Source organism: Zosterops lateralis (genome assembly GCF_965231275.1).
Source record: "Zosterops lateralis genome assembly, chromosome: 9".
NCBI classification, from domain to species: domain Eukaryota; kingdom Metazoa; phylum Chordata; class Aves; order Passeriformes; family Zosteropidae; genus Zosterops; species Zosterops lateralis.
This window is the reverse complement of record NC_139769.1, coordinates 19764601-19776992: the sequence shown is the minus strand read 5'-3', so window position 1 is coordinate 19776992 and position 12392 is coordinate 19764601. Positions and strand designations below refer to the sequence as shown.

Sequence of the window (12392 nt, the reverse complement as noted above, 5' to 3'; positions counted from 1 at the left end):
AACTTGCAGATATTTTGAGTTTTCAATTCTGTTGTATGGCGTACTCACAAGCATTCTTCAGAAAATGCTTTTTTTGAAGCTATAAAAATGCATGCAGAGACCATGCAATTTTTAGGTCATCTTCAACTCAGTGTCAGAGTTAAGTATTTTCTCTTACCTTATGAAGCCCTCAAAGGGCCTTGAAGCTACTTAAAGTGTTCTTCTTACTCAGTATTGACCTTTATTTATCCAGAATAGCACCCTTTATAGCACCTGAAATCAGTTTCAGTTTTCAGGGGCAATACTAAAAGGCTGTATTCTGCATGACAGGATGAGTGAATTAATAGGTCACTTGAGAAAGTGCAGCACCACTGATATCAGCATATTTGTCAGAAGTGTTGTTATCTGTAAAAGACTTGTAAATTTTGTCCTGATTTCTTAAGAAAATAAAGCTTACATACAGCATTTGTATTTTGAAAGTCCAGGCATGTGGCCATTTGCCAGTTCTTCTGTCTTTTGAATTTTCTGATAAATTTCAGCCAAATTAGATAGAAAATTCAGTTTCTCAGAGATGTTAACAGTCCAATGGTTTCATGAAAAGAAACATTGGAGAGAGGAAACAGACCCTATCTATGTCCCCATTAGTAAAAGATTTTGTTACCTGTCCATCTCAGGCATGGGAGAATCAGCAGAGCTCAGCCTCCAACAGAGGTATTATGTTTCCAGGCTTCCTGGCTTCCACCCTTCATAGAAATCAGTTTCTTTAGGCCCTGCCATCAGATTGCACAGATCCATGTTCAGCATCTTTAAAATACTCACAAAAATGTAACTAAAAGAATCCAGGCACCAGTCAGTAGAGATAGTACCATGAGCCTTTTAGCTTCCAGGCTGGGGATGTCTTTTTTTTTCTTTTTCTTTTTTTTTTTTTTTTTAAGACCATGATTTTTATTTTTCCCACTATTTTGATCTCTATTTTTGACTTGTGTCATCATCATAATTAACCTGTATATTTTCTCCAATAAAACACCACTGGTTTCTAACTGGCATATTTTTGTTTGTTCCTTTTTACAATCACCATTGTTTCAAATAATTTTTATTATGCATAGATGCTTCCCAAATATACAAGTTAAATCCAAGTTCACAATTCTATTAATAATTTATGGTGACATGGTGCTTTTTAATGCCTTAACTTAGTGGCAGGCAGCCCAGTGTTATTTTGCTGTCTCATACATTATAGTGAAAGAATAAGGATTACATTCTGAAGAGAACTGCTTGCTAACCAAAAACTGTGCAAACAAAGGTTCTTTGCTTCAATATATTTTAGGGGCCTCCAGGTCCTCAGGGTCCCATTGGATATCCAGGTCCTCGTGGTGTAAAGGTAAGATTTAATTATTGGATTCCTCCTCTCACACCTTTTGAATATATACTTGTGGTTAATTCTTCATATTCTTCCTTTAGGGTGCTGATGGTGTACGTGGACTGAAGGGATCCAAAGGTGAAAAGGTAAACCTGACTGCAGTTAATTCTTTCCCTTTTTACACTGCAGCGTCTTCTGTCTCCTTCACTGCAGTGTGCTTTATCTCACAGCAATGAATTTATTTTTGTCTTTCCCTAAAGACATCCCAAGCCCAGTGCCTAAATCAGTGACCTTCATGGTTATTTATATTCACTTTGTAGACTAGTACAAAGTGAATATAAAACCTTCAGTTACTAGAATTGTCAATATTCTTTGCAGCAGTTTAGGTAACTTCTCTCTAAAGTGAGTGGAGAGTTAGACATCCCCTCCCTTAATAGTAGATACTGTAGTGGATATGGGAGGCTTGTGCATCAGAGAGATTTGTGGTGACAATATGGTTTTTATCTGTTTTTATAGAGCCATAAGATAGATCTGTATTTTTTATGTACACTGGGCAATGGCTTTCAAGGTATTTTGTCCCAGATCTTTGGCTTCGCCAAAGTGATGGACAGCCCCAGTCAGATCCATATATATGAATGTGAAGAAAGCTCTTATTTCCCCTGATACTATTAATTCAGTGTGTAGAGCTCTTCCTGGAGCAAACACCAACCACTGGGATCTGGACTGACTCCTGATGGTCTGCGGTGGCTGAAACTGCGGCCAGTGTTGGTTTAAAGTCACACTTCCTTCAGCACTCAAAATAGGAGACACACAACAGACACCATCAGTCATACCTCCTGACCACACAGGCAAATCCACTCTTGAGGCTCTGCTGGCTAGTATATATATATAGGTATATAGATATTTATAGATATTTCTAAAGCAGAAGACTCAGTCTTGCCAAAAAGCCCTGATTCAGAACTTGGCTCAGGTGCCAAGAGCTGCTGTACATTTTCAAGCCTTACTAAACCACACTTTGTCTAGACTGCATGCTCATTTTAGAGTTGCTCTAAGCTGAAGAAGCGTGTTTAATGTCCATGGAGACTAGACAGTTCAGAACCCCAGCTTTTTCTTGGGCCTTATTGGATTAATAATATCATGCTTGGACAAAATACAGGACTTGTATGTAAATACATTTCATATATATATGTGCATATGTACCTGTGTATCTCAATGAATACCGATTAGCACAATGTCTCCAATACTTCTCTGTTCCTAAAATTGATCTCACAGTTGCAGTAAGAGAGTGAATTCTACAGAATACCTCCAAAAGTCACAGAAAGATATTGCATAGTTTGTTCTCTTAGTGCTTTTGGGGTGTGTTCACAGGCCTTTTTTTACTGAAATTATTCAACTGCCATTACATGAGAGAAAGCACTGCAAGAGATCAAAATAAATAACCTTATCATTTAGGGAACCCTCCATAGGTCTGGAATGATCCAGGGATATCAGAGGAAGCCTGTATCTGTACTGACTAGTAAATGTGACTAGAACTCTTTAGCTACTTTTCGTTACCAGCAGAGGAGGAAATAGAGCATTCAGCTCTCTCCTCCTACACAGAATAAAATCTGCCTCTTATAGATCTCAATAGCTGGAACCTCACTGTGAAAGCTGAAGAAGAGTTTCAGTTCATTTGGCAGCCATTTGGTCAGTAGTTGACACATGGTCAGTCCTTGCTAAGGGTTCTCATGTAATGATTACTGCCCATATTATTGGCCATAACTGAGCAACTTTTAAAGCTGAAGCTTTTTTGATGTATTCTTCACACTGCCGTTTTCATTTCTTTCTGAATTTTAGAAAAAGCCAACTTAAATTTTTAATTTATGCAATATAAGGTGTTAAAATAAAAGTTTGTTTTATCATATAGAAAGCATGGCAAAACTGCTTTTACACTGATTTGTAGTATATTTTTTTCAATGAATTATAGTGTCACCTCTTTTGAGTTTTTTTAAATTAACACACTTTATTCAAAAACTATATTTACTTGTTTGATTTGTTTTGGGTTTTTTTGTTTTTTGTTTTTTGTTTCAGTTTGGGTTTTTTTTTCTTCGTTTGGTTTGGGATTTTTGTTGGTTTAGTTCATTTTTGTTGGTTGATTGGTTGTGGTTTTTTTGGGGTGTTTTTTTGGTTTGGTTTGGTTTTTTGGTTTATTGGGGTTTTTTTGGTTTTTTAAACTTTTGATGCCTCCTTGCCTATTTTGAGTTGTTTACCACTAGCAGATCTACTTCTATCACCCTTTCTAGGGTTATTGTTGCATACTCCATGACTACTTCCAAATTCAGAATGGCTTTAGCCCTGCAGTCCATCTCACTTGGTGATCAGGGAGAAGATAAAACTTCTGTGGGCCCAGGAATGAAAAAAGCAAACTTCTTTTTGAACACGAGGATTAAATACAAAGTTTTCTTTCTTTTTGTTTTGTTTTGTTTTGTTTTTTTCTTCAGTAATGTGGAGCACATTGTCGCTCTCTTCTGGTTTTATTGGCAGTCCAAATATTACTCAGATTTAAAGTCAGCAGTATTACTTTAGCATATAAAAAACCAATAGCATTATAGTAAAACGTTTTACTATGTTTTTATTCATCACAAAGACCTTTGCTACCGTGTTACAACTAAGCATTAGATGAAAATAGAATCTTTGTTGCCTGGATTTTGCAACAGTAGTTTTATGATGAGTCACACAGGATCACAGAATTTATTTTTTTTATTACTAGGTTGGAAGAGACCTTCAAGATCATTTAATCCAACCCATGCTAGGCAGAAATAAATATTTTTTATTAGAAATAGCAATAATGTGCACCTGTTTTGCCACTCTATTTGGATTCAGTCTTAATGCTTATTTTGTTTCTACTTTCTTTCAATCGCTTCAGCCAGTGAGTAGGCAGGGCTGAGCATTGCTGGATATCAAAATGCTATATAGTGATCACTACTTCTTTTAAGTTATAAGCATTAGTATGTTTAGGTTTTGTGTCAATTTATTAAGATGTTACAGGCAGTCAACTTTTGAGTCATTCGTGATTCTATTAAGGCACTAGATTAAAAGAAAAACTACTTAAAAGGGAAGTTCCGCTATCAAAAGAGTGTCACTGATTTATTTGTCACCAATTTTTTTGGACTATTAAAAAGAATGATAATCAAAAATGGGACTTAATAAAGGACTTTTCAAGACAATTCATATTAAAACAGAATAATGACATTGTTTCTACCTTTAAATAAATTTTTGAACAACTGGTATTAAGAATATTCAAACTAAAAATTGATTTTGTGTAGTGCACTGGTGTACTTTTTATAAAGAAGTAGGTGTCTGATTAGATTTTCTGAAGTTCCCACTTTATCTACACAGTTTATCTTAATCTGTTGTTAATTTATTTTCTCACCTTTTTTGTGGGAAAAAAAAGTTTCTCTGTATTACTAAGTCTTTACATGCATTTCTCCCTTTTTTAGGGTGAAGATGGTTTTCCAGGATTTAAAGGTGACATGGGTCTTAAAGGTGACCGGGTAAGCATTTATTCATAGCCCAAATATTCTTAAAAGTTTAAATGTTATTGTTTTGAAAGGATCACTGAAGTGAACAAAAGTACTTAAAATAAAAATAAAATAAAGGCTAGTATTTAAAGTATTTCTATTCCCTGTGTGTGCATAAATCCAATCCAGAGATATGGTTCTTGTGAATCAAAAATGGCACAATCATAAAAAGGAAGAGAATGTCCATTTTGAATATCCTTTTCACTGAGCTTCTTACTAGGGGATTTTCCTTTCCAAATTCCAAGATCTCCAGTATTTGCCTGAGGAAAAGTTATATAGATAAAATAAATCTATCTAGGATTTCTATTCCAGGCCAGCATTTTGCACATCTCTGCCAAAATGCTGTTTATGTAGCCCAGCGAGCAATTACTTTTTTTCATAGAAAGTGTTGTGGAGGTTGTAAAAAAGCTTTTCATAAGAGGCTCCTGCCTGTATCTGTAGTATGTATAAATAACTGTGAAGATGGTAGCCACGTAAGTACTTAGATAAAGACAGTTTTCTTTCTATGGACTGCCAGGATGCCTTCTCAAAAATTTAAGAAAGGAAAAATAAGAATACAGTTTCCAAATGCAGCTGTCTTCAAGCAAGACAACTAGGCTCTAATGCTCTGAAAGTGATAGTCACTGTCTAATTTTTTAATATATTTGCATTTATATAATGAACATCAGTAGTGATATTTTCCTAATAGGAAACTGGACAGGGCTTACAGCAACCTGATCTATTTGGAGATGTCCCTGTGCACTGCAGGAAGCCTGGATGACCTTTAAAAGTTCCTTCCCGTCCAACTATTGTATGATTCTATTCTCTGTTTAGATTTGCTGAAAATTTATTTTTAAGTAATTGTAGGAAATCTTTCCAATATATGCATGAAGGCCATTGTTGTATTTTAGGGAGAAATTGGTCAGCCAGGTCCACGAGGAGAAGATGGCCCAGAAGGTCCCAAAGGTCGAGCAGGTCCATCTGGGGACCCAGGTGCTGCTGGTCCAGCTGGGGAAAAGGTCAGTAGCCAGAAATCAACAGAAGCAGACCATTGCCTCATTCATAATCTTCATAACTGAAAAACAAGCCTTCAGATCTGCAAAATCTTTTTGTGACACTACTGCAACAGGCCACCAGAGTTCCCATTTGATTAAGAATTGGGAAGTCTTATCTTGTAAGTAAACAAAGAGGCATTGGAGTACTCCAGCAGTACATACGGCAACTCCATTCTTATCCCAAATTACATACAGTGCATGCCAGCTGTGGAAAACTGCAAATAAAATAGCTGGGCACAAAGGAGGATAAAGGTGCTGCTGAAGAGTGAATTAATATTGAGTCATGTTACAACAAATGGTGACTTGGAAATTTTTTAAAATGGAAAACATTTCCCGAAAAAGTAGGTTTGGCAAAAGGGAAAGGGGTTGTTAAGAGAGAGGACTGATAAAAGGATGGTGAAAAAAGAGAGATCAAGCACAAGGTACAAATCTCTGTAGAATCCTGGCTTCAACAAAAACAAAAATAGTTGGTAGTTTTTAAATTCAAATTTGAGTTATTTTTAGTTCTTATTCAAATTACTTGCTATGAATATAGGTTTTCAACTGTTTCTTCTTCACTGTGACATATTTGGGACTCTCAGTATACAAGTCAAGAATCTGAAGCCCTAAATATCAAAAGATATTTGAAAAAGTGTTGGTGTTGATAACACTATATGCTGACCTTGGAATTTTAGACCCCCAGTTTTCCCTTTTTTACAAATATTTACAGCTTTTCTTTCCCACTGGAAGACACACATCTTCTGTGGGTATTCTATGGATACTTGGCCAGAATTGAATGAGTCAGAGAGGAATACCTTGGTGCTGATCCTGTGCTATTTATTTTAGTGCAAAAACTGGAATAGTCATTGTGATCTTTTAGATTTTCCCACAATGTTTAGAAAGTCTGTAAGAGCAGATATAAATGTCTTGTTCCCCTGTCATTCTTCTGATGTATTTAATGCAAATGTACTATCCTTGTAAGGAAAGTAATGAAATTACTGCAGTAGTTCTTGTTCTCTGTGTTCATCTGATTCTATGATAAGAAAACTCTTTTTCCCATGTAGGTCTAAAGCTGGATTTGCTTGGTTAATGAAATTTCAAGTAGGGTGCAAAAAAATTAGGAACAATATCAGAAATGAGCTCAAAATAAAAAAAATTGTATTCGCACGCACAATTTAGGCAACTGGACTTACTGACTCAAAAAATCAGGGGCAAAACTTCCACTGAATCTGGCAGGAGTTTGATGTGCTGTCATGCTGCAAAACATTTAAATCATTGTGATGCATGTGGCTTGTTTCAGGGTGGCAAATAACAGGAAGCATTATAAGTAGGTTCTTAAATGTAAAAATTGTTCTCAATAATGTCTCACCAAAGATATGTGCTTACATGAATATGATAATACTCAATATATTTATTTATGTGCTGTATTTTTTTTTACCAATAGACATTTTGAGGAAAATTTCTTTCTCCATGCAAATCTCTCCTTCCTATTTTGTGTTGTCTATGGTTACTGCAGAGTACCATATGATACTTTACGGTCATTTTCCACTAAGATCTTCTCCAGAACTTGATATTCTAGAACACAGAGAAATTCTTCCCCAAAGTTCCCATCTTTCAAAATCTGAAACTGCTTTCCCTTGCCTTTGAAAGTGGCAAACCATCACTCATCCTCTAGAGGTCTAAAGAGACCAACTCAATGGAGCAGGGTACTGTATTTCTTTTCTGGGAATGGTTGATGTCAGTGCTGATCAGTCTTTTCTGAGCATAGCAAGCTGGTAATGGTTGTTGACAAATCCATTGTCAGCAAATAATCAGAGGGGTATAATTTGTCATAGTCTTGGTTTAAAACTATTCAGGAAAAGAATTGATTCTTCAAATGCCTATTCATGAAAGTCAGCCATCACACAGTATAAATTAAAAATAATTTCTTCTCACTTAAACCTATTAACACCCTGATTTTTTAGAGAATAATTATTGTTTAATGATCTCAACCACATAGAACTGCACAGCACTTCATGGAAGAAAACAACTTTGAGGAATTGGTTTCTCTGTATTCATTCATTGGAGTGCATTTTTGTTTAAATTTGGGGCACTCAGTCCAGTGGATTGTTTATAAAAATTGATATAATTAATTATAAAAATGGATTAATCAGTGGATTAATTATAAAAATGAGAAATTGATTTAATTAATTATTATATTCCATGGAGTATCATCACTCTATGTTGTAGAAAAATTATTTTGTATGGAAGGTTGCTGAACCACAAAGGAGGATACAGTAAAATCTAACACTGCCTTCTCATTGCAGGGTAAGCTCGGCGTACCTGGACTGCCAGGATATCCAGGGAGACAAGGTCCAAAGGTGAGCTGTAAATGAGCTGTATATTGAGTGCCTTGACACTGGTCACAATGGCAGTTATTTCATTTCTGTGTTTGGGGAAGCAGGGTGTGGACATCAAAGAAGAGGCCATTTTTCTCATTTTCTTTCTTGACAATCATATTCTGAAGCAGAATCCTGAATAATGTGGGATTCCATATGTCAGGCTCTTTATGGAGCACCTCTCCTTACTGTACTACCCTTTAGCATCTTCTCCTGAGTTGTATTGTGCCAGCATCAAACTGGCATGCACTAAGCTGGAAAAGGAAGGAATTGCTGACATTCTTGAAAGAGAATAGGCACTATATTGACTAAATGGATGCTGACAATGATGGGAATTTTCAGTGTGGTACAGGGATTCCATTTGTGTCATTACTCCTTCTTCCATGGAATAAACCATATTTCTTTGAAACATATAATTTACAATTTTCCTCATGGTTTTCTTTAGTTTCTTTTAAGACAAACATGACAAAACAAAATCCTTAGTTAATTTAAGTGTATAGATCTATCCTTCAGCTACTTTACATATTTGGATTGCAATAGGAAACCACACAGGGGCTTCTGGTTTAAAACATTTTTATGAAACAAATTTATATCTGTTCATCCTAACACATCTTTAGGAAATGAGCATGTTAAATTAATTGCAGGATCTCTTTTCTGAGATTAGAAAGAAAAAAAAAATTGGATAAAAGCAAAGCTCTACAAACACTGGTGTAGAGGAGACCATTAGGGAGACATTGTAGCTCCAGCCCCTCTCAAAGAAGACCCATCTAGCTAAATATCACAAGGAAAAGAATCCCTTACTAGTCCTACACATCTGAACAGTCATCCTGCAGTAAGATCCTCAATTCTGCTCTGCTTTGGATTTATTTTTATTTCCAAATATGAAATTATGGGGGATTTTGGATGAAATAAATCTTCCTGAGTGAGAAAGTGTTTTTCTGACTCTGCCCTATAGTTTGACCCTTTTTAGTCAAGTGAATGGACCATCTGAAGAATGCTTATTCACTGAACACTGCATCAGTGAAAAATATTAGAATTATCTATGGAAAATACTCATGAAAACTATTCACATTGAAAGACACAGGGGTTTGGGCTTCAGTTTCTTAAATCAAAATGTCTGAGACTTCAGTCTCATTGTTCTTCTTTAGAATTGCCTTTTGAAAAATCTAAGATAAGAGTATTGCATTATTCAGTTCTAAGAACAAAAATGATGTAACATTTCACATAAAAGTTGATGGTTTTTTTCAACAAAGATGAAGACCAAGAACTTCCTTGCATTAAATTTTTATCATGTTAAAATTGAAAATAGTTCTCAAGCTCCATTCACTGTTGCTCTTCTGATTTGTTGCTTAAATGTCCAAGGAAGACTCATGACAGCTACAATAGATAACTAACTAGAGACTTCTTTGGAAACTGAATCACAGACCAGTTCAAATTGACATGAGGGACTGAAAAGAAAAAGCAGAAGAAAAATATATTAGCTATGTAAAGCAAATAGGAAATCTTGTCCCAGTATTGACAAGAAATTTGACATCATTCTTTTTGTTGATACTTCCTTTTCATTAAGTTTTTTTCTAAGAATTGTTTTCAGAGTACTGCCATTGTCTGATAATTTTCAGTACACGTTTTTCTCCAATCCAGTCCTCTTGATTAGCACAGCTGCAAAAACTACTGAACATGTAAGACATTTATAACCAATCATTTGGTCTGTTTTCCAGCCTTTTAATTTTAAAGAACATGCCTGGGTTTCCCAGACTAGAATTTTTAGTTTTATTCTTATATAAAGTTATAACTAGTGAAAAATTAAGAAATAAAAAAGGAAAAGGAATATAAAAGGAAAGGGAAGGAATAAAAATATTACTTTTCTGCCACCAGTCAATATCAGTAAGGGTTTCATTACAATCTGTGTTAGTGAAGTTGTACTACCCCTAAGTCTTTTATGAATATTTGGAATGATTATGTAAAACAGGATTCATTAGAGGAAAGACAGGAGTAAGAACAAGAGATAAAAAAAAAAAAAAAAAAAAAAAAAAAAAAAAAAACCAGAAAAAAATTCAAAGAGCAGCAAGAAATTCTATTTTAGGTTATTGTTATATGTATTTTATTTACCACTAAAATGCTAACAGCAAGCTGCACAGGCATAGATGCATTGTGACAGCAGGGACACTGGCTAGTAAATTTTAGTGGCTGACCAAACCAAACGCTCTCTTCATTTTTGTCCCCAGTCAGGTAGAAGTATATTTTTTCATGATTATTGCCTCTTTGCCTCCCCAGTTCCTTAGGAAAAATTAACACCTTGGCAGATAAAAAGTCTGCTGTGTCACTGAACCTCTATGCCAGAAGCAAAGAAGAAAATAATACTGTTCCCACTGGACTGGGCAGTTAGCAGAAGGAAAAAAGGAGGAACAGAGCTCTGGGAGCAGTTTCAAGTCAGACAACCTCATAAATTCTGCTTATGTATGGGTTGTGTGGATCCGTTATATGAAACAGTCCACTGGTTGGTTTACAGTGAATAAAGAACTTGAAGTAATTAATTTACAGGTCAGTAAAGTGAATAGAGGATGTCACAAATCCTTACCATTTTTTTTGAATTATTTTTTAAAAGAATTATCTTACTGTGAGACAACAAGGCTTTGTTTGTTTGTCTTCATTATGATACAATTATTTCTAGAGGGCTGTTACTTTCCTACCTTAAAAAAAGGTGCAGATGTAAAGAATATTTTATTGTCTAATAAGATGACAAATAATGTCCATTCTGTACGCTGATTTTTTTTTTTTTAATGCTTTCTGGACTTGAGGCATTATGGTAAGTTTATTTACAGCTGTCACATTGCAAGCTTGACATTTACAATGTACATGGAGTTGTGCTTTATGTGTCTACTAAATGTTGGCTTTCCACTGTTTGGCTCTTGATATCCTCTGACATTTGCATTGATTTCTTACATAGGGCTCAACTGGTTTCCCAGGATTTCCAGGTGCCAATGGAGAGAAAGGTGCAAGGGTATGATAATACATTCTTGCATAACACTTAATTAACTTCTAAAATTCAGTGCTGGGGGAAAAGACTGAACATAAGGATACAAGTTACTGTCTAAAGAAAGATAGAAACAGGCTTTTTCACATTCAAGACAGACCTCTATGTCTATGTAAAACAGCACATACTGTGGCACTATCTGCAATTCTTTAAGGTATTAATCTAAATGTACAAGAACTTGGACACTTTCTTGCTGCACATACTGCCATAATTATGTAATTTGAAAAAGAGAATAAAAATCACCTTTGCCTGAAGGGTTTGGGGATTTTTTTGGACAGTCTAGTTGAGCGAGTTGGCAAGAACTATTTTCCTGTATCCCATGAATTATCTTGCTACCATGCAATTTACCCTCAAGGAAATTTCAACTTGTATTTCATTAATATTCTGACTTGCCAGAAGGAGTTTTTTTAGGCTTAGCTTCAAAAAGGCAAGATATACCAGGCAAGATGAAGAACATGTACCATTACATACATTAAAAAAATGTAAAATTACATCTCCTGCTGCTTTGTTTGCTTGAAACAGGTGAGGGGAAATGTGTTAAGCATGTTCTTAAACTATAACAATTAAAAATAGATTAGAAAGAAGGTCACTGGACTGTTGTCTCTAAAACTCAATTGAATATGGCAAGTTATGTTAGAAAGTTGGTGAAATTAAGTCAGAATTCATAGCTGATAGCAGCATCAAGTCAAACAGGTAATATATATTATTATTCTTAAAGTATAAATTCATTATTTTAAGATCAAATATACGAAATCCAATAGAATTTGCATCACTTAAGTACAGTTTAAATTGTTCTTGTATTATTTTAGCTAAGATAAAGATGCATTGTTATGTACAGGCACAAGCAACAAAGCAATGTTTAACTCATCTGTGTTGTGAAAAAATGAGACGACTGCTGATAAAGGCAGCAGTTTGAGAAAAAAAGCGAAATTATAGGATCAAACAGGATGCTTAAAATTGATATATTGATATTATATAGATCTGTTTTCAGGCCTTCATAAAGCTTTAAGTTCAGCTAGGGTATTAACCATATAATTAATACCATCAAACTGCTAGTACACTGAAATATTA

At 35.0% G+C, this 12392-nt stretch overlaps 1 protein-coding gene across 3 annotated transcripts in view; it reads left to right on the top strand.

The window, feature by feature from the left end:
* COL11A1 (collagen type XI alpha 1 chain) overlaps window positions 1-12392 on the top strand; it is a 132257-nt gene that overhangs the window by 69604 nt on the left and 50261 nt on the right. For all 3 annotated transcript variants that reach the window (XM_083867941.1, XM_083867942.1, XM_083867940.1), the window contains 6 exons: window positions 1304-1357; window positions 1438-1482; window positions 4816-4869; window positions 5787-5894; window positions 8216-8269; window positions 11235-11288. In XM_083867941.1, the coding sequence (XP_083724067.1) occupies window positions 1304-1357; window positions 1438-1482; window positions 4816-4869; window positions 5787-5894; window positions 8216-8269; window positions 11235-11288 (369 nt within the window). The remainder of the gene's footprint in view (window positions 1-1303; window positions 1358-1437; window positions 1483-4815; window positions 4870-5786; window positions 5895-8215; window positions 8270-11234; window positions 11289-12392) is intronic.